General features: G+C 41.2%; 1 protein-coding gene across 1 annotated transcript in view; it reads right to left on the bottom strand.

Annotated features, from left to right (window-relative positions):
- The window catches only part of Lrrc27 (leucine rich repeat containing 27), a 33,712-nt gene extending 14,308 nt beyond the window's left edge, over nt 1-19,404 (bottom strand). Inside the window, 7 exon segments of the mRNA XM_033761334.1 lie at nt 485-631; nt 1,894-2,269; nt 5,063-5,215; nt 10,783-10,841; nt 14,594-14,724; nt 18,012-18,257; nt 19,324-19,404. Of these exon segments, the coding sequence (XP_033617225.1) occupies nt 485-631; nt 1,894-2,269; nt 5,063-5,215; nt 10,783-10,841; nt 14,594-14,724; nt 18,012-18,206 (1,061 nt within the window). The 5' untranslated portion in view covers nt 18,207-18,257; nt 19,324-19,404.
- Between the last annotated feature and the right edge of the window lie 5,633 nt (nt 19,405-25,037).

The following is a 25,037-nucleotide window of genomic DNA, read 5'->3' on the forward strand; positions in this document are numbered from 1 at the left end:
GGTACAGCCGAGGAGATGCTCAGATAGGGCTGAGGCAGCCTCCTGACAGCAAGCAGGCTTCCACGAAGCCAAGGGCAGGGCTGTATTCGTGTGGTCAGCAACACAAGAGTGAACTCACTAATGACTATGTCATTTCTCAGAATAGTACAGGAGTCACGCAGTATCCAGTGAAGATGAAAGGATTGAGGAAGAACAAGAAACTAGGGAAAACACAAGAAGGCAAGCAAGAACAGCGAGAAGGCAGGGCAGAGATCTGCACAAAGGATAACTATGATGATCAGAACGACCCATGCCAGCCTCGCCAAGAGGCACCTTGGAGGGCGTGAAGCAAGAGCCCGCGTGCTCCCAGGACCAGGGAGAGAAAAGTAAACCAAAGACTTCACCTGAGGCCAGGTGATCCAACTGTGGCTCCAGCCCTCAGTCCCACACCATCACCAGTGGACAGCTGGCTGTGGGGAGACCTCACCCTCCTCTACAGGCGTACCTCCTCCGCTGCTCCATCAGAGCCTGTTTCTCGCGGAGCTCTCTCAGGGCTGTCACTCGACGTTCTTCAAGTCTTTTTGTTGGCATCATTGTTTGGTAAGGTGATGAGAGAGCAGGTAATATGTTCTTGAAGGAGGGCCTCTTGCTTCTAAAATTACAACTAGTTATCTATGTAATAAAATTGTGGTTTTTCACATCCACATGGAGCTGCACTGTTACCAAATAAACACTTAAAAACTTAAAAGCATGGCTATAGATCAACTGCATTTTAGAAAGATCATAAAGATTACCGAGTATGGTCACTCCACAGAAAGCCATCGTATCAATCTGTGTTGATTCTAGGAAATACTCTAAAGACAGATTACAATAAATGACCACCACTGAAAGCCAGCTACTGAAACAGAACTTCTTAGGAAAAGATGATCTTAAGTCAATCCTAGGAAGCAGCTTACAGCATTAGCAAGTGCGCCTGAATGAATGGGCAGGCTCAGCCTGGCTGCCTCAACCTCCTGAGCCACCCAAATAAATCTCCAAAGGCTGGGATCTGGTATTTAAATCCAATGTACTGATAAAATTATAAAGTACTATTAATAAGCTTACCATGATTTACTTGGATAAATCATTATTATTATTCATAACAGTAAGTGAAGGAAGGAAAGAGGTTTCTAAATAGCAGGTTAGAGTATTTCTGTTCATTCAGTGCATGCCTATGCTCACTAAGAATATTCCAGTAGCTCCAGAGCCTCTGAGGCCACACCATAGTTAGAAACCTGAGGTACATGCTGCCAGGACTCCCAAGGCTGTAATCTGTCAGAAATGCTTCAAGGTGTTTTTAATTTTTAATATGATTAAACCTACATGGCAGCTGAAAGATCAGTGCCATAATCACCAGCCACCTTCCATGCAGATCCCCACCTCCCCCATTTCATACTGCCTGAGGTACCCGTCCGTAGACAGGATCCCAACAGCCCCTCACGAGGTTTTAAACCACAGGTAGACGATGCATTTGTTCCTGCTGCGCTGGGGGTGGATGTGGGGAACTAGAGACCACTGTTAACTCTAATATTTTTTTTTTGGTACCAGGAATGGAACTCAAACTAAACCTTGGTGCCTGCGAGGCAGGCATGGCGCTGTTGAGCTAAATCCCTGGCCAAACTCTAGTATATTTTCACCCCCTAAACCCTGTTATCATTCCCTTAGATAGGATGACATACCCTAGAAAGTGTGCTCTGGATTCACCAATTATTATTTTCCACATTATTTTTATTTATATAATTTATACATACATACTCATATAAGCACACATGCCACATGTGCACATGTGGACCTCATGTTTTAAGAAATAATTATAAAATAATTTTACAACATTGCAATGATCAAGAAAATTCACCCTTGGCTTTTGAGTTTTACCTGAACATGTGTCTTGGCTTTGAGTGTTCTTTCCCCTTAGTGTTTAATGCTGCCTTGATATTTGGAGGCAACTCAATGGGTAAGAGCTGGTTTTCAAGAACCTCTGCCTTTTCATTTTCAACAATCTCCTGCCTCAGCTTCCAGAAGCGCTTGATTTCCTCCTCACTCAGCCACTGTTCTGGAGATTCAGTGGATCTTCTGAGTACACTCAGGTCTAACCTCTCAATAGGTGGGGGAAAGTCCACTTTTTGTTTTATCACAGCCACCGTTGGGTTCTGAGTAGTCACAATTTCTCTGGTAGACATCTTATATTTTGATAAATGTTGCACGAGATCTGGAAGCCCATGTAGGTCCATCTTTTTAACAGGTGAGCTCTCTGGTGGGATAAAATGCCACTTTAATAGCCTGTACATCAACACTACCTTCCAAGATTGACCTGAATAGCCCAGTGTGGCACTCATTGCTTTGCCAAGATAGGTAGAAAGTAGAAAGTGATTCCATCAGTCCTCATAAATGCCTGTTCATGAAAACAGGGCTTCAATCTGGAAAGACTTACATTGTTTCATGTCTTTTATGGTATAGTTTCTTTTGAAAAGCAAAACTTTCTTCTGGACTGTTTCTCCATTGAGAGCTGTTGGGAGTTTCCTCCAGCACAATGCAAGGCCCCCAGCTGTTGACTGATGGCCCTGCCCCTGTCTTTGCACAGCCTACCAATTGCTGTGTACAGGAAGCTGGACTGTGTGAGGACACTTTAGGAATATAATCAACATTTTATTTATTTATTTATTTTTGGTACCGGGGATTGAACTCTGGTCCTTTGAACTCTGGTCCTTGCGCTTGCAAGGCAGGCCACCGAACTGCTGAGCTAAATCCCAGGCCCTTAATCAACATTTTAAAATGATGCATCCCAGGGACTTTTGTAATGGATGAAGAACAAAGACCAATTAAGCACACACCTGATCACTTGGGGACAGAGCATTTTCCATTCAGCTTATAGTGCTATCTAAGATCAGGAACACACAATGCTCCTTTCCTCCCTCCTGCCAGGCTACGCCCTTCCGTGGCTCTGGTCTCCTCAGAGCCCATCAGCCTAGACTACTCCCCACAGTGCTCACAGACCACTCTGTCTCACTAGACTACTTCCTTCAACAAGCCACAAACTAGAGGAAATCATTGGACAAATGTTTTCTTTTGTTCAGGGAGGGGATGTTTAAGGCAGTCTTGCTGTGTAGCCCTGGCTGGCCTTGAACTCATTCATGATCTTCCTGCCTCAGTGCTAGGATTATAGGTGTGTACCCCAAGCCTCACAGGAGAAGATCATTTTTTTTTTTCATTCCAGGGATCGAACTCAGGACCTTGTGCTTGTGCAGCAGGCAGAGGCACCACTGAGCTAAATCCCCGGCCCTTTTTTTATTTTTTATTGTTTTTTTTTTTAAGGAGAAGATTCTTGAGGCACCAGAAGGCTGATCTTAAGGACTGAAAAACAAACAAATACAAACAAAAAAACTAAAGCCAACAGCTTCAATTTATAATGCATAAGCATATTAAGAAAGGAACGACTCTCTTACTCCTCTTTTGTTTAAAGTAATATATTCTGTTCCTTGGAATGTTCCACCTGACTCAAAACCTTGAGGGGAGTTATTGCATTCATTGTTGGAGCCTTCTAATCTGAGACCTAGATGTCTGTGGACATCTTTCCACCAAACTGCTTTCTGGGCAGCTTCAGAACAGTGTATAATGGAAACCTGTTGAGAGCACTTAAAAGCACATCTACAAAAAAATGATTACTAGCACTCTGGGAGGCTGAGGCAGGAGGATCACAAGTTTGCACCCAGCCTGGGCAATTTAGTAACTCAGTGAGATCCTGTCTCAAAATAAAAAATAAACATCCGGGGCATGGTGGTGCACACCTGCAATCCCAGCACTTGGGACACTGAGGCAGGAGGATCACTGTGAGTTCAAGGGCAGCTTGGATTACACAGTGAGTTCAAAGCCATCCTGAACTGCATAGTGAGACCTTATCTCAAAAAAAATGACTTATTTGTAGCTCAATGTAAAGGCTGTGGTATTAATCCCCAACACAGCAAAACAACAAAGCAATGATAACAAAAACAAAAAAACCTGAAGAAAGTACAGGATCAGCTATTGTTTCTTGATCACTTAAGACTGTTTCCAAGTATAAAAGCCATCTGGGTCACAAGGCAAGGTCACACTGCTGACACAGACCTAATTATTTACACATTTTATTTACATTACATATATATTACCTTCTTGGCTAATTAGGGATGTAGACAAATATACATTCAAATGTTAGCATGTTCTTTTGTGGGGGCAGTACCGGGAATCAACACTTGCAAGGCAGGCACAGCGCCCCTGAGCTAAATCCCCACTTGTAGGCATGTTCTTTTTGTTTGCTTGTTTGTTTGTTTGTTTTGGAGTTTTGTGGTGTTTTTTTTTTTGGTACCGGGGATCAAACTTGGGACCTTGGGCTTGCAAGGCAGGCAGTGGAAACACTGAGCTAAATCCCCGGCCCAGGCATTTTCTTAAGTATAAAGCCTATGACTTAAAATAGCAAAATTTTAGATATTGTCACGTTAATACTTCAGAATATTTACTTTTCCAGTGAATATTCATTATTATTCTTTATTTTTATTTTACTTTACTTTTTCTGAATATAACTATAGGGCTCATTCAACACTGGAAAATAAGCAGCTGGTCAAGGAGTAGACACCAAGAAATGTAAGTAGACAAACACGCTTACAAATCCACTTAACACTAATTTCTTGCACCTAGAAAGGAATAGGAGACATTTCATTGTGCTTATTTTTAAAGTTGTCTAACAGAGCACAAGGACCTCTTGAAGTAGCTGCTTGCTGGTCACTTAGAGGCAGTGACTAATTCATTTGATTTCTCCCAATAAGCTTTTACCAACCTCAGTCTAGACAAGCTTTGTAATGGACACTGAGGATATAAATCCATAAACACTGAACCAGACAGGGCTGGATGTGACTGGTTGTGTGTGGAGATTTGCATTTGCTATATGAGCTCAGCAGAAGACAAGGGATCCAGATCTTTAGGATATCATCAAGAGAAGACAGGCCCTACCCTGATTTTAAAAGCTCTAACTTTAGTGTTCATGTTGCCTGTCATGTACAATCACCCTACAAACCTTGAGAAGCTGCATCCCTAGGGAAGTCATGCTCTGCTGCACAGATCCGCAGGAAGGTCAGGATGGCTGCGACTCCTTTCTGTACAACAAGCTGAGGAGGGGATTCCAGGGGGCAATGTCTTAAATTCAGTGCCCTTAGTGTGGCTATGTTCCCTGCAACAGAGGAGAGAAGCCTCAGTGCCTGCATGCTATTCTATGGAACAGATACCAGGAGGAGATGAAAGCAACCATTCTCACATTTAACAACCATTCTAGTCAGTATTCGGGATAAAGGCAGATGTTGGACATTTGAGGTTTTCTTTTTTAAAATTCTGCAGCAGGGCTGGGGACGTAGCTCAGTGGTAGAGTGCCTGCCTCGCAAGTATGAGGCCCTGAGTTCGATTCCCAGGATCTACCCCCCTCGATAAATAAATAAATAAATACATACTCTGCAAGTAAAACAGATTCCACAGATTAAGATTAGGCTAGTGGAAAAAAATTAAAGAACAACAACAGCAATGTTTATGTAAAATACATAGTTACTATATTATCTAAAATGCCCGTTTTCATTTTCAACATAAAAACTATAAGACAGACAAAGAAAGAAAATGTAACACATTACTCAGGAAACAAGCTGTCTCTGGGCACACCCAGATGCTGAATTTAGCAGAAGAAAGTCTTCAAAGTAGCCATTATAAATATGTCCAAGGAAATGAAATAAGCTATATTTATATAATCAGAGTTAAATAATTAACTCAACAAATATGGGATGTCAATAAAAATAAATTATACAAAATAATAAATTACAATTTTAGAGTAGAAAATTACAATAATTGAAGTGAAAAATTCACTAGAGGGACTCAATAGCATATATAAGACTCAAGAAGAAACTATCAGTGAACTTGAAAATGGAATAAGAAAAATCATTCAGTCCAAAGATTAGAGAGAAAAAATATTGAACAGAGTCTCAGAGACAACATCAAGTTACCCAGCATAAACTATGTAATAAAAAACAAAAGAGGAAGGAGCAAGAAAATATGAGCACATCAGGGCCAAAATGTCCAAATCATATAGTAAACATTAATTTACATATCTATGAAACTTAATGAATTCCATGGATAATAAGCCAAAGAGATTCACACTTGGCAAAATACGAAAAGAGAAAAATGCATAATTGCATAAACAGTGAGAGAGGGGCCGGGGATTTAGCTCAGTGGTTCCACCGCCTGCCTCGCAAGCCTTAGGACCCAAGTTCAATTCCTGGCACTAAAAATAAATAAATAAATAAACAGCAAGAGAAAACAATTCAGTGAAACCCAAAGAAGCTACAACAGTAAGATTAATACCTAACTTCCAGTCGGGAACAACTTGGCCAAAAGAGGGTGAAGCAGGGCATTCAAAGTTCTGAATGAAAGAAATTCCCACTGATCACACTCTCCATACCAAGCAAAATGATCATTCAACAGTTCAAGTGGGAATCGAGGCACTCCAATATTGACACAGGTAGAAATAGGAAGTCTGAATGGATCTATAGCAGCTTCTTAAAATGACAGTAATTAACCCAATCCCACCCCCTCATCCCCAATCTCAAGGCCAGTTGAAAACCACAGAGTGTAAAGGATGGGTTTACCTTTTCTTTATCTTTCTTTTTTTTGTGGGGGTACCAGGGATCAAACTCAGGACCTTGCACTTGCCAGACAGTCATGGCGCCACTGAGCTACATTCCCAGCCCCAAAAGAATTGTTTAAAGACCAGTCGAATTAGCAGAAGAGTCAGTGGACTCAAAGGAGGCCCAACAGAAAATAACATGACCTAGAATATAGAGAAAAAAGAGTATATGAGAAGAAAAAGAGTATACAAGATGTGGACAGAATCACAATTTAAACTTGAGCATCTAACTTGAGCCATGGAAGGAAGGAGAAAAGAAAAATAAATAAATAATGACCTGGAAATTTATAAATCTGATTAAAGACATTACTAAACAGATTTAAAATGCTCAGTGAACTCCAAACAAGGCCAACAAAAAGAAAACCAGATCAAGAAACAACAGAGACAATGTACTAAAAGTAAAACATGAAGAGAAACTTCAACCAACCACAGCCAGAAAGAAAGACATGTTACTTTCAAAGGAAAAATAGAAAGACTGAGTTTTCAGTGCAAATAAAAGAAGCAAGAAGATAAATACTTTTATTTTTGTGGTACCAGGGATCGAACTCAGGACCTTGGTGCTTGTGAGGCAGGTATAGCACCACTGAGCTAAATCCCCGGACCATTACATTTTTTAAAGTAGTGAAAAATCCCTAAAATCTAGAAATTCTATACTCAGGCAAAATATGTTTCAAAATAAAGGAAAAATAAAGATGACTTCAGAAAAAATGCTAACTAAGACAATTAGTCACCAGCAGACACAACAGCAATATTGCTAGAGAGAAGCTTGAGACTAGAGTGTGGCCCAGACAGAAGCAGAAACTTTGGGAGAAGTGCAAACATCAAAAAGGGTGAACAAGTAAGGAAATACGAACAAATACTGATGGTTTTAAAGTGTTCCCTGGGTCTATATTACATATGAAAGTAAAATATATGAAAACAATGCCCCCCAAAATTCAGTAAGGAAGTAATACAGCTTTAATTTGTAAGGCTCCCTATTTGGAAGTACATTTCAGCTACACTATAGTAAGTTAAGGACATGCAATAAAGTCTTTAGGCTAATCACTGAAATAAAAATATAAAACAGTGCAAGGAAGGGGTCTTCCTTCAGCAAAGTTGAGTCAATCCAATCAGATTGAGTTTCCTAGAGAAAACTAGACACTGGGCAAAAAGTAAAAACCAACTACATATAGGCACCAGGGCAACAAAAACCAGACTGAACCTAGTGGAGGGATGATAGCATCAATATCAGAATCATACTAGGTGAGTTTAATACTGGAAGGATTTCTGCCATAGGATTGCTCAGAGAGGGCCACTACTAGTAGCTATGACATAGATAGAAATTTTTACAGTTTCGGCCAGGCGTGGTGGTGCATGCCTGTAATCCCAGCACTTGGGAAGCTGAGGCAGGAGGATTACTGCGAGTTTGAGACCAGCCTGGGCTACATAGCGAGTTCCAGATCACTCTCAACTATATACTGAGACCCCGTCTCAAAAAAAAAAAAGAAAGAAAGAAAGAAAAAGAAATCTGTACAGTCTTAATGACTTGCAGGGCTGGTGGAGAGAACTCAGAGCTAACTGAAGGTATAAATTCAAGAAAAAAGAGAACAGATGTGGAAGAACCCTAATATTATGCATATAAGTTCTACACAAAATTCTCTGCTGAGTTTTGAAATTCACTAGCATGGGCAGACTCCAAGCATCCAGCCAAGGCTAAAAGGACTGAGGAGAGATTTACTTACTGCCCACTACAAGAAAGAGAGAGAATTTGAAGTCTCAATCCTGGGAACTTAAGTAACTTTTAAAAAAAGAATGTAATAAAACTTATATCTACACATATATACACACACACAAATAAAGGGCAAAATAGAAGACAGATAAATAGGAAGTATGAAGAAGTTCAAATCATTCCCCAAATTACCTATTCCATTGTTTCAAAAATATTTTAATATATAAGCTAATTGTTCCATTTATTCTACTAGTTTCTCTTAGTTCATTGAAAAGAAAGTTTTGTGCTATTATCTGTTTCTTTGTAAGAGGGTATCTTTTTTGGCTATATTTTACTCTCTGAGTAACTACTCTGAAGGTAATGATACACAGTGTATTAACTATTTCTATCCTCTTATTATTCTGCTATAAAATTTTGTGGTTTTTTAATAAAATAAAAGAAAGTGTGAAAATAAAACCTGCTGGCCATAGTGATACATACTAGTGATCCCAGAACTCGGGAGGCTGAGACGAAAGGATTATGAGGTAGAGACCAGTTTAAGATAAGCCTGCCTGGGCTACACAGTGAGACCTTGTCTCACAAACACACACACGTACATGCACACACCCCAGAATTTCTACAAAGTGTCTATTACAATGTCCAGGATATGGTCTAAAATGACTAGACATATGAAGGGACAGGAAATTGTGATTCCTTTCTGAGAGAAATTTGAGACAAAGTATACTATGAAGACCAACCATGAGATAATACAGATTAGCAGATAAGAATTTTAAAGCAGCTCATATTAAAATACTACAAATATTAGCCAGGCATGATGGTGCACACCTGTAATCCTGGCACTCAGGAGGCTGAGGCAAGAGGACTGCTACGAGTTCCAGGCTAGCCTGGGCTGCATAGTGAGTTCAAGGCAAACCTGGAATACATAGCAAGACCCTGTCTCAAAAGAAACAAAAGCTATAAATATTAAAAATTGCTTTTTCTCTTAATTTCTTTAAAATATACAAGACTGCTTACATTAAAAAATAACATTTTATTGTGGGTCTATAATATATAGACATAATACAAAGGAAAACCACTGCATAAAGGAGTGAAGTAAGTGGTTTTATATAGTTACATTTTATATGTCATGGTACAATGCTAATGCTGAGTGCATTTTGTAATTCCTATTACAACTAATAAACTATTAAAAGAGTAAGAGTTATAACAAAAAAATTAAAATGAAATCTAAATAAATATCCAATCAGTACAAAATCATCTTTTTCATTTGTGGTGTTCTGTAAGTGTGTAACAGTACTGCATTGTGGTTTTCATATGTATTTCTCCAAAGGCTAATGACACTGAGGACTTTGGCATCTACTTATTGAGAATCTGATATGTATTACAGTAGCACTCAAACCCTCTTATGTTTACTGCCTGTATGATATGTGTTTCTATTCCTTTGCTTTCAACTTATCAGCATTTATGCTATCTGTATTTTTAATACATTGTGAGTAGGAAGTATATAGTTGGGTTTTTCATCCAGTCTGACAATCTCTGAATTTTAAAGGGAATATTAAATTAGATGTCAATAAAATAAAGATAACTGAAAAATCTCTAATTGTAAATGAAAGCAGCACATTGCCAAGCAGCACATGTGTCCATGTGTACCAGAAAAACATTTTGAGCTGAATGAAGAAAACGTTTTAAGTCAAAACATGTAAGGCAGTGTTTAGAGCAAAATTATAGTTGCAAATACATATATTAGAAAAGAAAGATTTAAAATAAAAACCTAGGTTTCCAACTCAATAAACTAGAAAAAATAAATCAATCTAAAACACAAAAATGATACAGAAATTTGAGATAAAACAGATGTACGATGTAGAAAATTATCTTCCTTTTCATTTATAGTAGGGAGAATGCACATAAACAATTGAACTATAGTTACATGTACATGTAGGAAAACCTCAAAAGCATACTGGTGAGCCAAGAAAGCAAAGCAACAAGAATAAAGATGGTGTGACACAAAGTTTAAATGCAAGCAATGTTTAGGGGCCCAGAAGAGGTGCAGGTCCCATTTAGGAAAGCAAAGTGACATCATGGGCACATACACAGGCAAAGACACAGTGACATCATGTGTCTTTAGGCTGTGCGCTGTGAACACAGCACTTCATTCTCATGGTTCCTCGATGCTTACATACCCTACCTATAGATATATACATGATACAGTATAAAAGTTCCTAAGAGAATCCTAGAATGGAGATAGAGAGCATTTCAAATATCACTTAGCCTGCTCTCCCATGTTACATCTGACATTTCCATTATAAGGTCATGACTTCAAAAGACGGCATTTTAAAATCACCTTTTATTTTATTGTTCTAACACTCACCCAGCTCCATAGGTAACATTTTGATAGGATTTCTTTCTAAAAGCAAAGTCTTCAAATGCCTTTGAAATAAAACAAAACAATAATTTAAAGAGCAGTAAAATAACCATCCTTGAAATATGCCATCAAATCTCTTTGGTTTTTCTTCTCTTTCAGAGGACAAGTGCAATAGGGATGTACCACACAAGTTTACAATATGTATATGCTATTAGCCAGCACACAGAGCCAGGTGAAACTCTCTCAGCATTGGCACTACTGACATTTGGAACCAGGTAATTCTTAGATGCGGGAGTTTGTCCCATGCACCTTGGGTATTCAGCAGATACCAGTGTACTACCCACCCATGCCCAGCTGTGACAAGGACTAATGTCTCCAGACAATGCCAATGGTTTCCTGGGGACAAAAGCAACTCCAGCCAAAAGACTACTGAGGACTCCTGCTCTGGGCTTTCACATCTTTAAAGTTAAGACCACCACCTCAATGCATACCAGTACTTCCAGAGATGTTTGGGAGATTTCTGCTGCAAAGGATATTTCATATGCTCAGAGATATGTCATTTGCACAGTGGGGCTCCCTTTTCTTGAGCACCTCTGGTAGACAGCAAGACTCCTGACGCCTGGCTAGTCTCCTCTGCTATACAGCTAGGCTTTGCTGAGAGACCGTGAAGAACAGCTGCTGGAAACTACTGCACCTTTTAGCCACCAGGGCTGACTTACTGCTTGTGCCACCGCCGCCGCAACAGAGAAGAGGAATATGTGGGCAGTCTGGGTACAAGCGCTGGCACAGAAGAGAAGCCCCTACTGGTATACCAGCATGCCACCCTTGGAGAAAAGCCTCTGCTGGCCTTTTTGTTTGTTGTGGCATCATGGGAACCACATGTGATTCTGATTCATGGAAGGCTGGATGGCACAGGGGAGCTGTGGTGTGGCTGGGAAGTAAGTCAATCCAGATTCTACCTCTGCAGCTTTTCCTCCTCAAAAAGCCTCTCACTGGAGGACAGTCACATACGACAGGCAGCTGGGTACATTCACATTCCAGAAATAAATTAGCACGTTAGAGGAAGGCATTGCCTGACATCTCATTCTGCCTTGGCAAGTAAAAAACTTCAAACCATATCAGAGCGAACCAGGGTCTCAAAGGTTTGAAATACACAATTTCACACATACAAAATTGAGACTAGTATTTCACTTAAATCAAGTCTAATTTTTTTATTGGCAACACCACAGGAAAATCAGATTAGTTAAGGATTAGACAATTTTTTAAGTACACTGTCTTGGTAAACAGTGAAAGATACCATCTGAAGAGAAACCAGAGTATGGCATACTTTCTTGAGCTTTCCTTACTACTGAAGGTTTTCAGGAACAAACTTTATGAAGAAACCTTTTCTTGATGTGTACAAAGGTGGGTCATTTAAGTGTGGTTATCTCTGCTCATGATTTTTATTTAGCTCCCTTTTAATTTTACTCGTAGAGGAACAGCCAGCAAGGACAGCACTCTTTTCTATAAGGCTAACAAAAAAGGGTCCTCCAGAAGGGACAGCAGAAGATGGCAGCAACACACCCTCGGCTTATCCAGTGCCCAAAGGAAGCCCTAGGCTACTTGGGTTGTGGTTGAGGACAGTAGAGTAGGAGAATGTTTACAAAATTTTAAACTAGAAGTATACAAAGGGATGTCTTACCTTATATAATATTATACTAAAATATTAGTGTTCACACTTTAAATGATGAATTCTTTAATGCTAGTCCCTTATATTCTATCAGTAATTTAAGGCTTACTCATCGATTATTTCATTCCACTGATTTTCAAATGAGCATATACATTTAGATGCTGAATTGAACATGTTTGCCTTAGGAAGCAACTGATCTTATTTCTTAAGTCTTCCCTCTGCTAGTAAGCTCACATGTCTAAAACAGCAATAAGGGGAAAATGTTAATAATCATTGTTTTAATTATGTTTTTTGAGAAGTTTAAGGCTTTTAATAAGCCCATAATTACTTAAAATTTCTAATTAATATATTTCAGCTCTTCAGCAAGCTGATTTAATTTTAATATAACAGTTTATAAATCACAGGCCAAATTATATCTTAAACAACACAAAGCAGCTGGTTTTGACTGGCAAAATTGAAGACTTCCAAAATTTGAGAACTGTGCATTTATTTTAAGAAGTGGTACTTACAGGAATAGGCTTTAGTTTATTTTTACTCTTGAGAAGCAATTACTCTCCAGAACTGAGTGCTGAGGTTAAAATAATTTGTGGACACAAAGCACTCACTTATCCCAAACAAAGAAGATGACAATCTGTGAGGCAGAAAGTGTTCCCTAGCCATGGAACTCCAAGTTCAGAGATTCGCGAGGACTCCTGGGCATGGGTGAGGAACAGGGGAAGGGCCTGGAGATCTCACTCAGCTCTTGCCCCACACACTTGGTGACAGGGTGCCTGAAGCACTGTTCTCTGGGCCAGGTCTGTTTTTGACCCACCCTTTAGACACCAAGGTGCCCAGAGCTCCAGGAAGGAAGTTCCTAGTTGTGTCTCCTGCCTCGACACTAACTTATTGTCAGACTAAGCTGCTTTCTTGCAGAATCAGGGACCCATGGGGAAGATGACTCACCGGGCAGACAATTCATTATAAATTCAGGGGTAGTTAAGGGCTTTCAACAAGACTTATTCTGCTGCTACACAGTGGCCTATGGGGGACAGAATCACCAGGGACAGATTACTTTCAGAAGAACTGGGATCAGTCTTGTATATCTCTGTTCTTCTCTCACCCCACATCCAACCCAAACCCTGCCAGCTCTCCAGTCCACATGAGGTTATGCCTTGGCTATCATCAAATGCATGGACAGCTACAGTGGCTGCCCAGCCTCTCTTCCAGCATCCACTCTCATCCCACAGGCTCCTTTACTCTTAGAGTGATCGCAGGCCAAATCCAATTACACAGCCTCCACTCAAGCCACCCTATGACTTCCCAGTTCTTTCAAAATAAATATCAAAGTTGAGAACATGGGTTATAAGCGATGGTGACTTTTTTTTTTAGCTTTGTCTCTTACCATGCTTTAGATCTGCTTTATTACACTGGCCTCCTTGCCATTCCTGGCACTTGTCAAGGGCGTGCCTACCCCAGAGCCTTTGAATGTGTTCTCTCTGCACAGGATCTGAAATATTTGCCAAGAGGCAAGGACACAACAGTTTCTAAGAGTAAAGAAACAATAGCACAAAAAATGGGCTCAGGGAATGAGCATGATTCATGGAGAAAAGTCTTGGCTGCCGATTAGGGACCTAGGTAGAGGTGTGATTTTCAAAGAGGGGACAGGATTGTGCCCATAATTGGGAGTGTGAAGAAATCCTTGGATTTAGAGTGGCAGGAATATAGCAGGACAACAAGCATTGCTTGCTTGAGGGTCTCCAGTTTTTCAAAAAAAGAATTTACCATTCTTTTCTGGGAACTAGTACAGATTACATGGTGCCTATGGGAACAAAGTAGTTGAATCTAATTCATCAGAGGTATTCTTTTATTTGAAGGTAGCTTCACACAGGGAGTCAGAAGTAGAATTAGCTATTACAAAAATAGCACAGACTGTCCAAAGGTACTGAAACTCCTGCCATTCTGCATGGTACCAAATAGCTCCAGTTATAGTCATGTCTAGGTGTATTTGGTTCCTCTGAGCTGGCCCTAAAAAACTATGCAATGCTTCTATTTTATAGTAAAAACTCACTAAGGAGTAGAAGCCAGACTGCAAAAGAACAAGAACTTGTGCATTTTAAAAAGATCATTTTTTAAAAAAAAATCTAGACTATATATAAACATACAACTTACTTGTGAGATCCAATCCCAGAAGGAAGCGCCTTAATTTTATTATATCGGAGGTCGAGCCAAGTCAGGTTTGGCAGTAACTGAAAGAAATCTTTAGGAATCATGCAGAGGGCATTTCTCTGAAGATGCAAATGCTTCCATGGCAAAGAAGAAAGAATCACATGTTGTTATATGTTCTGTCAACCAACTGAATGTTAAAATGTGATATATTCAAAAAGCACTTCCAGGGCTGGACATTTAGTGGCGCTGTGCCTGCCTCAAAAGTGGAAGATCCTGAGTTCAATCCCTGGTACCAGAAAAAAAAAACCCAAAGCACTTCCAAAGGAACTACTAACAACTGCAACCACACGACTCAATTAAAAAATAACGTTTTACCCTTAAAGAATTTAAATAGTTGGAACAAGCATTAGAAAGAGCCACTTTCAGAGCTGAAAGTGACTTCCTAAATGGTTCATGTGCTCTCCCAAGCATATCAGTTCCTCTATCAAATATCCTCTGACAGCTTCCTTCCTTTCTTTCTTTTCTTTTTTTTTTTTTTTTTTGGGTTGGTACCAGGGATTATACACTGGACCTTGCACTTACAAGGCAGGCATGACACCACTGAACTAAATCCCCAGCCCTCCTTTGACACCATTCTTAATCCCAGTGATTTTAAAAATAATTTGTCTTCTTTCTGGGCCCCACATTCAGTGTCACACCTCTTAGCTCTAGTAAACTTTCTGCTGTCATGTCTGGTCTGAGGGATTCACCCTAGGTTAATAATTAAGAGGAAACTAAATGATAGAGCCACTAAGATATTTGCTGTGGCATTATTTATGACACACAGCCATACAAAATCATCTCAAGAACCATCATTTCAGGAACAGTTTGATAGATACATCAGCTTAGTGGATTTTTACATCATCATCATAAATAAGAGAAGGTAGAAGAAAAATTGCAGGTACACCGAATATAGAATATATATACAATTGTCCCCGTTTATCCACAGAGAATATATTCAAAGGGCCCAGTAGATGTCTGAAGCCATGGACAGTACTGAATATACACTATGCTTCTTTTCCCCATATGTACATACCTATGATAAGGTTTAACTCCTAAATTAGGGACAATAAGAAATTAAGAGGGCCGGGGATTTAGCTCAGCAGTTCGGTGGCCTGCCTTGCAAGCGCAAGGACCTGAGTTCAATCCCCAGTACCAAAAAAAGAAAGAAAGAAATTAAGAACTAAAAGATTATCAGTAACAATAAAGTAGAACAATTATAATATACTATGTCATTAAAACATGAATTATTTCTAGAAATTTCTATTTAATATTTTTGAATAAAGGGATTATACAGTATATATAATTTACTTCATAGCATGGCTACATACCTTCATCGATACTGTTGTTAAATGCTGTACATATTAATATACATACATATTTATTTATTTAAATCTATGCCTGTACTTAGTGAGAGGACACAGAGATACTTGCAGCACTGACCTTAAAGCCAGACTTCCTGGGTTCTAATCTAGGTTTTAAAACCTACAAGGTATGAGCTGTGCAAGTTTCTGAACCTCTCTGTGCTCCAGCATCCTGGAGATTGGGGGTAATGGGATCTACCTTGCAGGGTAGCAGCAAATGAGCACGTAAGTGTCAGCCATTATGCTATTATTTTGCTATTGTTTACTCAGGCAGCTCTTTTCCTATCAGTTTCACAACACCCAATTCTACCTACAACCCCATCTTTCAAATCCAATAACTTACAGGCTTCTGAGAATCACTGATTTTAAAAATTACACTGTTTATATGTTCATTGAAATAATACATCCAATAAGAAATTACCAGCCTTTGCCTGCTAGAAGCTAGCATCGTCTCTGCAGAGCAGGCTGGCCCTAATAGGTGCTTGGTACTTACCTCCAAGTACACAAGGATGCACATCTCCATGCACATATATGTGTATACCTCCAGGTACACAAGGGCACATATTTCCCTGCACACACATGCACATGTGTCTATATGACCATTCTAGGGCCTTTGCTGGAGTGGAGATATTTAGGTCTTAGGTCTAAGGTCTGCTCTTTTTCTCTTCTGCCAGCTAATTCTAGTGCTCAGTTTGAAACTACAAGTCCTGAATGCTGGTAAAAGGAATCTCACAGAGAAAAGAAAAATCTCTCTCCTTTCCCAGAACCCTGGGAAAAGCAAGCTTCTTCATCTGAAGCTGGTGGATGGAACAGTATACTCTGCTGTCTCTGCCCTTCCTCATAGGCCCTGGGAGTGTGAAGGTGAAGGATTTTCTCTGTCTCCTCTGAGTATAAGCATTTTTGGAAGAGCTACCAATGACTGCAGAGATTGCTGCCAGTATTCACAACTCCTAACAATCCACAACTCTGGAGGTTACCTCACTTACTGCCTTGTTGTCATGGTAACAAAACTCATAGTGACATGTGTCTTGCAAAAGATATAAATAGTTATGAAGTTCTGTATTAAGCCTGTAGGCATAAAGGCAATGAACACAGCTTGGCTGGGCTCCTCAGTCAGAGTTGAGAACATTTATTTCATTACAAGTGATGCTTGCCATAATAGGAGCCCTCATGAGTCCAGTAACGTATTCTTAGAGGTCAGTGCTAATGAAAGAAATAGCAAGATCAGCCCTGGCCTTGACAGCAAAAACTGAGCAAATGTAACCAAGCAATAGTAGACTTTAGTAGTGTAAGTCGCCACTTAAAATCCAAGAAGGCAGCTTTTGTAAGAATACTGAGAAATGTCAGTCAACGTCAACAACCAGTCTAGACACTGTTCTCATATAAGTTATTTCATTTTATAATAACTCATGAAACTATTATCATTTCTAGATTGAAGATGAAATTTAAGGTTTAAGAAAAGTCTGTGATTCTGGGTGATTGGCATTGGTGGGGAAGCACTCTGTTATATCTAATATCAATGCAGTACTCTAAGGGAACCTTCCACCAAAAGCACAAGAACAAGACAATATTTGATAGGTTCTTTCCTGCAGAAGGTGCCTGGCACAAAGGAAATTGGGTGTAGAGCACTAACAAAGTATAGAAACAGTTTCTGTTTTAATATTGGTTGGGCTTTTAAAGAGTTTTATGTTTTAATTGAGAGACCAAGGGTGTTTGGGCAGTTGTCTCTACTGCAGGATTTTGTTTTTGTTTTCGGTGCCCAAGACTTTCCCATGAAGAGACCACATGAGAGGACTCCCTCCTTAGACAGGTGTATTATTTCTGTCAGTTGGTGCCCTTATCTCAATTTCTGTTTGTTGTGATCAGCATATGAAACCCAAACTAAACCTTCCTCTGTCTCATTCTGAAATCTCTTCTAAAAAGAAAGAAGCCTACAAATAAAAGTTCAGTGGTGAATTTTCCATTTCTGTCAATGCAGCATCTGTGTCTTAACATCCCCCAAGAAAAAGACCACTTACTTGAAGATTGGGGATTCTAAAGACCTTTTCCAGATGGCACAGACCACTTTGACTCAAGTCTAAAGTTGATGAAGATGAAAGGATGATCCCCTTACTGTCCTTGTGAACATCTCTGGAGGGGGAGGCTGACAAGCTCCAGGCTTGACCAGCATTCTTCTCGGTATCATCAGCAGCCCCTGCGCAGCTTCCTTCCATCTGTCGCCCTCCAGTGGCTACAGCTCATCCTCCTCCTTAGTCTGTAGTCATCTGGAAACAGCAAAGGGAGATGTAGTAGCAATGGCGAATCATATTAACACAACCACACAGACCAAATAGAACAGCTGTGGCAGATCTGCAGTGATTACACTTGCTCTTTTAAATAAAAACTATCATTTAAAATAAACAGTACCATCAATTTGACGTTTGAATTTGTAAAATACAAGAATACACGTTCAGATTAAAATTCTTTGCTCCTAGTGGGGAATGGTGAAATACGCCTGTAATCTCAGTTATTGGGGGTGGGGGTGAGGGTGAGGCAGGAGGAATAAGTGTTTGAGGTTAGCCTGAGACCTACCTAAGTTTGTTTGGTCTAAAAACCAAACAACGTACATCACACACACACACACACACACACACACACACACACACACACACACACACTTTGCTCCTGTCACAGAATTCCAAGATTTTAACTTTTTTAATCAAAACCTCAACTGCCGAGGCACATTTCCACTTGTAATTCCTCTTTGTCCTGCAATGGAGAGCTCCAGCGCCTACATGGATTCATCCACTGGACACCCCAGTGTCTGATCTGATACATGCGTACATTTCTCTCTTGTGTAGGGAGAAGAAGGTCCAGTCAGTCAGGCAGCCTCCCCATGGACGCACAGCTAATAAGATGCCCAGGTTTGCAGGACGAGAAAGGGGCCTGTCCCAGGCGGGGCGGGAGCTCTGGGACTTTGCATGGTGGGTGGTTTTCTTGGAACTAGAAGGGCGGGTTTTGGTCTGCTACAAATTCCTCCGCAGGTAAGAGTGAAACAGGAGGCCCGCAAGCATCTTGCCGACTGTAGGATTCTGGGACTCCCTGACTTGATTTTCCCATCTGGCAGGGCTGAACGAGGCCCGAAACTTGGGCTCAGATTCCCAGCCTGAGAAGAGTGTTCTTTGCCGGCAGACGCGAGCCACCTTGTCCGGCAGCCCTCCGAGAATACAGCGCGCCCATACAACCGGTGCACTCTGACCCGCCCTACAGCCGGGTGACCCCGGTCCTGTACCCATCCCACAGGCCAGGGACCCCGCCGCATCCCCTGGCTTGGGCCCGCACCTGCAGCACCTGGGGCCCCCCAGCCTGCTGGCAAGCTCCTGGCAGCATAGAACAGACACCGCGGAACCGTGGAGGCCACAGTCGCCATGGAGACAGCGCAGTACGGAGGCCCGCGGGGGCCACGCCGCAGTGCTGTGGTGCACATGCGTGTGCGGCGGACTTTGTAGCGCGGAAATGATAGAGGTAACAGAGCGCCGAGGAAAGGTTGGGAGGCTAGGCGGGATAGGAAAGGGCAGGAAGTGGTGAGAGCATAAGGACAGGGCCGCCTTTTGCGAAGACGGTGCGGACAGGCGCAGCAGCAGCGTCCACAGCGGGAGGCTCGCGGCGATGGACACTTTGACCCAATTCGGTCCCACCGCTCCTCAGCGTGGTGCGTGTGGCTGCCCTCCGCAGGTGTCTCGTCTTCCTGGGGCCAGAGGGAAGCCGTCCTGCTAACGCGGTACCCCTGAGCCCTTCTGATGAGGCAACGTCCTTTCCCCAGGCCCCTCTGGGCCGGTATGGGTGTGCCTGCCACTGATCTCTCTGTGGTGCCAGTCGGGACTCCCTCAGGCCGGCCACTCCCACAGCGCCTGCGCAGGTGGAGCACAATGCTCTTACCCCGCAGGCCCCTGAGAGGTCAGCAGATATCTACTCTAGCAGCCTAGACTCGCACCCACGAGGGCTGACACTTGTATTTTCCTATTTTAGTAAGACGCTTCTACCCGCAGTTAACCAGCAGGGCAAGCAAAGGGTCTTGGGAGCATGGTGCAACGAGGTAACACAGCATAAAGCCACATAATACCTGAAAGAAAAGGAGCCCTGTCGAGGAAAGGGAGTGGCTGGTTACTGAGCAGATAACCAAATGTATTAGCCATATGAGCCATTGAAGGGTAAGATCATCCTGTTTTTCTTTCTAAGGTAAGCAAATCCTTTCAGACCCACTTTTTTTTTTTTTTTTTTCTTTTGAGACAGGGTCTCACTATGTAGTTCAGACTGCTCTGAAACTCACTGTGTAGCCCAGGCTGGTCTCGAACTCACAGCGGTACTCCCACCTCAGCCTCCCGAGTGCTGGGATTACAGGCATGTGCTACCACACCCAGCTCAGACCCACTCTTTTACTGAAATTGGAAAGGCTAAAACACAAAAAGCTAAAGCACTGGCCTTGGTATGCAGCTTCATGGTAGAGCCCTTACCCACCATGTGGGAGGCCCTAGGTTTGAACCCCATCACTGCAAAACAAACAAAAAAGGAAAAAAAAAAAGAAGAAAAAGAAAAAAGAATCCAAAGATATTGCTAACAAAGGAGACAATAGTGGGGTTATGAATAAAAGAATTCCAGAAATTCAAGATTAGTTATGGTGTCACGTTTTCCCCATGAGCATTTGCCCATCTAGAAGTAGCATTGGAAGGCTAAACTACTCAAAAGCAAACAGGCAAAGCTCTCAAAAATACAGTAACCACAGGGTGAGTTTTTATTCTGAGACTGCCAAGACTAGGGAGAAACTGGAAAACCCAAGGGGTGGGGTAAGACCCAAAACACTGGACTCTAGGTAAAGGGTGAACTGGAAGAAGACTAGCCCTTGTGAAGACTAAAGTGCAGCTGCAGATCTTATCAAATCTTGACTGCATTGAGATGGTGCAGTGTTATCTCACTGCTTTATGGAAGAGGAAGTATATATCGCCTGAGATCTTAAATTAACCTCACAGTTTCCTAATGTATGATCTGTCATACAAAGGGCAACATTGAGGAATATATGATTCCACAGGCTGGGCCTAGTGGTGCATACCTGTAAAACCAGCACTGTGGGAGACTGAGGTAGGAATATCCCAAGTTCAAGCCCAGTGGGGACAACTTAGTGACTTAGTGAGTCCCTGTCTCAAAATAAAAAAGAGCTGAAGATGTAATTCAGGGTGAAAGCCCTGAGTTCAATCCCCAGTACTAGGGGAACAAAAAGAAAAAGACCGCAGAAACTAAGCACTGGCCTATAGGAGGTCCAAATAAGGAAGTCAACAAGCATGCACCTTAAAATAATTTTACTGAACACATTTAAGGCAGTAAAAGCAAGAATAATACTGGAACTAAAAAAAAAAAGAACAAAAGTTAAAGCTGAGAACTGAAAAACAATAAAAAGTAACCAGATTGGTTTAGTAGCAAATTACTTAGAAGTGAAGGAGAAATTGATGGAATGGAAAGTAGGTCTAAAGAAAATACCCCCAAATAAACGAGATGAAGTCTAGAAAACTGAGAAGACACATTGGGACTCACTGAGCAAGTCTAATGTATATGTGTCTGGGTGGTTTCTGATCAATTAATCATCAGCACACTTCTTTCCTGTGTTCCATCTGAACTGCCTAGGGTGTTACCAACTCTATTTCCCCTAATACTTTTCTGTTTGGTAACAGGCTGACAAAGCAGCCAAGAGGCACTTTCAGGATATTTGGAATGCACATGCAATAGGAAAATAGCTTTTAGGTGATCAGAACAGCAAGAAAAACATGGTTGCTATAGAAATTCCTTGTCAAAGGGCAGAAAATAGGCTGCCTAGGGGTGAATCAGACCCTCAGATATCTCTAGGGAAGATGACAGGGAATAAAAGAAAAAAAAACAATATTCAAGGTACAAGGGGGAGACTGGAAAGAATCTGCCTCTAGTGGACAGGGTCAAAGAACTCTGTGGTGGACCCACTTATTATTCAGCAAGAAGCACAGAGGAGAAAGTAGTGTATTTTTCCAGGAACAGAAATTGCAATAAGTCTAGGGTAGTTTAGCATCTCAAAGGGAGCAAGTTAAAATGCCTGCATTTTGTATTGCTCTCAGTAGATGCTATCTTGCCTCAGGAGCCCTGTGAGTATGGCTTTCCCATACACCCAGGAAGTCTGTAACCTTTTTCATACTTTTCTGTTCCTGAAGCAAGTCCACACGGGTCTCAGGACTGCAGGGCCTGTGGCCTGACCCCCACCAATCTATGCATATCATGACTGGTCCTCAACAATAGGCCGAATGGAGTCACTGAAATCTACCCAGATAAATGTTGGAAGATCTTGATTAGATCTCAAGGACTGGGAATAATTCTTCTGGCTCCCTCCTTTGAGTCAGATTCCCTTATTTTATAAGGCAGTGTAGGTTTGTAGCCGGGACATTGTCCAATTGGGCACATTCACACAGTACAGAGAAGATGTGGGATCACTCCAGAGAACAGCAGTGCTGGTGCTGTAACCAGGCTCAGGGAAAGCAGAGCTGAGGTGAGCCTCCAGGTCAAAGCAAGGGGACAGGGTGGACAGTGGCTCTGAGCACAGTGGAAGACGGAAGCACAACCCCTGGTTTCTAACAAAGCAAAATTTTGTAACTATTTGAGCCCATTTCCTCTTATCATTGCCTCAAGTTTTTGTTTCACTTTTTGAAAACATTACATTAATTTCTGTAGTCAATAGTTAATTATATGTATGAACATATTTTGCCATTTTCTGGTGCTCACTTTTTATCCAGCTAAAATGTTTCCTTTGGTAGTTCTTTTGGCAAGTATTTTTGGATGATTCTCTCCAAAATGTATGAATGTACTTAGTCTTTATTTTGAGCAAATTCTTGAATGATTGTTTAGCTGGTGCAGAGTTCCTTGTTGATAACTGTTTTTTTTATTACAGTTTTAAAGACATTACTCACTGGCTGCTGCTGAGAAGGTTGCTGCCAATCTAACTGCCATTTGAGTGAAGGAAATCTGTCTTTTCTGTGTCCTTGTTCTGAAATTTCACTATGGTGTGCTGATTGATATACAGTTATGCTGCCTGACTCTTGATGTGTGCCTTCTGAGACTTAAATTCTTGATTCTAGGACCTTGCCAACCTTTCTCCCATCACGTAGCATCTCTGCACACCCTCCTTGATTCTCATGGTGGAACTCATTCAGTCTGTTTTCCATGTCTCAGAACAGTTCTCCCTAAGGTTTATATGTATGTGTTCCTTGTTCTGGATGGACTGTTTTCCAGTTCACTAAATCTGTCTTCACTGGTGTCTAATCAGTTTCATGTATTCATGTTTTTTGTTTTGTAGCACTTGACATTAAACCCCAGGCTTCCACCATCTAGACAAGCACTCTACCACAGAGCTGCTCCTGTTGTTGTTGTTGTTGTTTTAATGACCTCACTTTGCAGTTCTTTTTTTTTTTTAATCTATTTGTTCTTATTTCATTTCACCCAGTTTTTATTATCTCTTTAATTTTTGTGGATATTTTCTTTTTATTCACAAAAAGAATCCTAAACATAATTGTTTTAAATACTACTCAGTTGTAATTTCCAGATTGCTCCATGCTCATAGCATTAGGACTGGGTTCATCTGCTGATCAGTAACACTGTTACCTATATTCCCAGCATTAGGTATTCTGGAGGAGGCCTCCAGGCTTACCTGAAGACTGAAAGTTTCTTCCTGAGCTCATCCTATCTTTCACTATGGTCCTGCGGGTGCCTTGCATAGTCACAGAGAATGCTCAGGGTTCCTGCCCGCAGCCATGGTGCCAGCCAGGAGCTGAGTAAGGACCTTCCTCTGCATGATCTTCAGATTATTATAGAAGTTGTAGGTTTTTTCCTGAGCTTCTTTCCTAGAGGTGGGAGGCTTGTTCCAGCTGTGGTTTTAAGTAATTACTTTGGCTGTTGTTGCTGGCTCCTCTTGGGGTATTTTATCCCCTCACTCTTCAGAAACAGCATTCCTCGCCACCTTTGCATATTTCTGTACAGTGTCTTGCCCAAAGTCTTGGTCTTCCATGCTGGGTTTTATTTGTTTGGTTGGTTGGTTTTGGTTTTGAGACAGTGTCTTGCTATATAGTTCAGACTGGCCTTGAACTTACTAAATGGCCCAGGATGGCCTTGAACTCATGGAGAACTCCTGCCTGTGTTCCTCTCCCAGCTCACCACATGTCTAGCTCTTCCATTCTGTTTTATGTTTCTGGCTCACTTTTGGTCTATGGGCTGTTTTTTGTTTGTGTTTGTTTTTGCAATATCTTTTTCTTTCAAGACAGTCTCAATGAGGTGCCCAGGGTGGCCTCAAACTTGAGATCCTTCTGCCTCAACCTCCTGAGTACCTGAGGTTACAGACATGTGCCACCACACTCACTGGTTTTTAAATTTTATCTTTTAAATATTGTCTATTGCAGCCATGGATGGAGAGAATCATATGAAGACTTCTAAGGTTGAAATTACATTGCCACCTTGCTCAGAGGAACTTTCAATACAGGAAAATAAAACAATTTTAATGTTTTAGTTTTTCCTATTACATACCTTGTCAGGAAACTGCTATAAGTTGTATTTGGTATTTTCCCAATAACTAATATTCTACATCAAAAGAAAAGCAGCTAGTTAAAAAAAAAACTTGGAATCTACTTTATAGAAAATTGAACATAGGACCAATAAACATGTCTAGGTAGATTTCACAGATTTCCACATCACTTATAATTATTTTTAAGATGTTCATAATGTTCCTGAGTAGCTCTGCTGTGCCTGTTTGACCATCATCAGAATGAAATACATGTCTCCCTTCCTTGAAACGAGTCAGGGCTACAAAGAAAAGATGGCCCATGTTTCTCTCAGCTGAGAGCATAGCACAGGAATGGGCCATGATAGGGACGTGTGGAATGAAGTGCAATGATCAAAGGAGCTACAGCCTGGGATCCAGTGGAAGAGTGGGGGATGTTTCGTCGACACTTCAGAGAGGACTGTGATGACTCTTTGCATTTTTCAAATAAGCCAAAGTGGGGAAC

Source organism: Fukomys damarensis, unplaced genomic scaffold (assembly GCF_012274545.1).
Source record: "Fukomys damarensis isolate Sample0158 unplaced genomic scaffold, DMR_v1.0_HiC HiC_scaffold_8, whole genome shotgun sequence".
Lineage (NCBI taxonomy): Eukaryota > Metazoa > Chordata > Mammalia > Rodentia > Bathyergidae > Fukomys > Fukomys damarensis.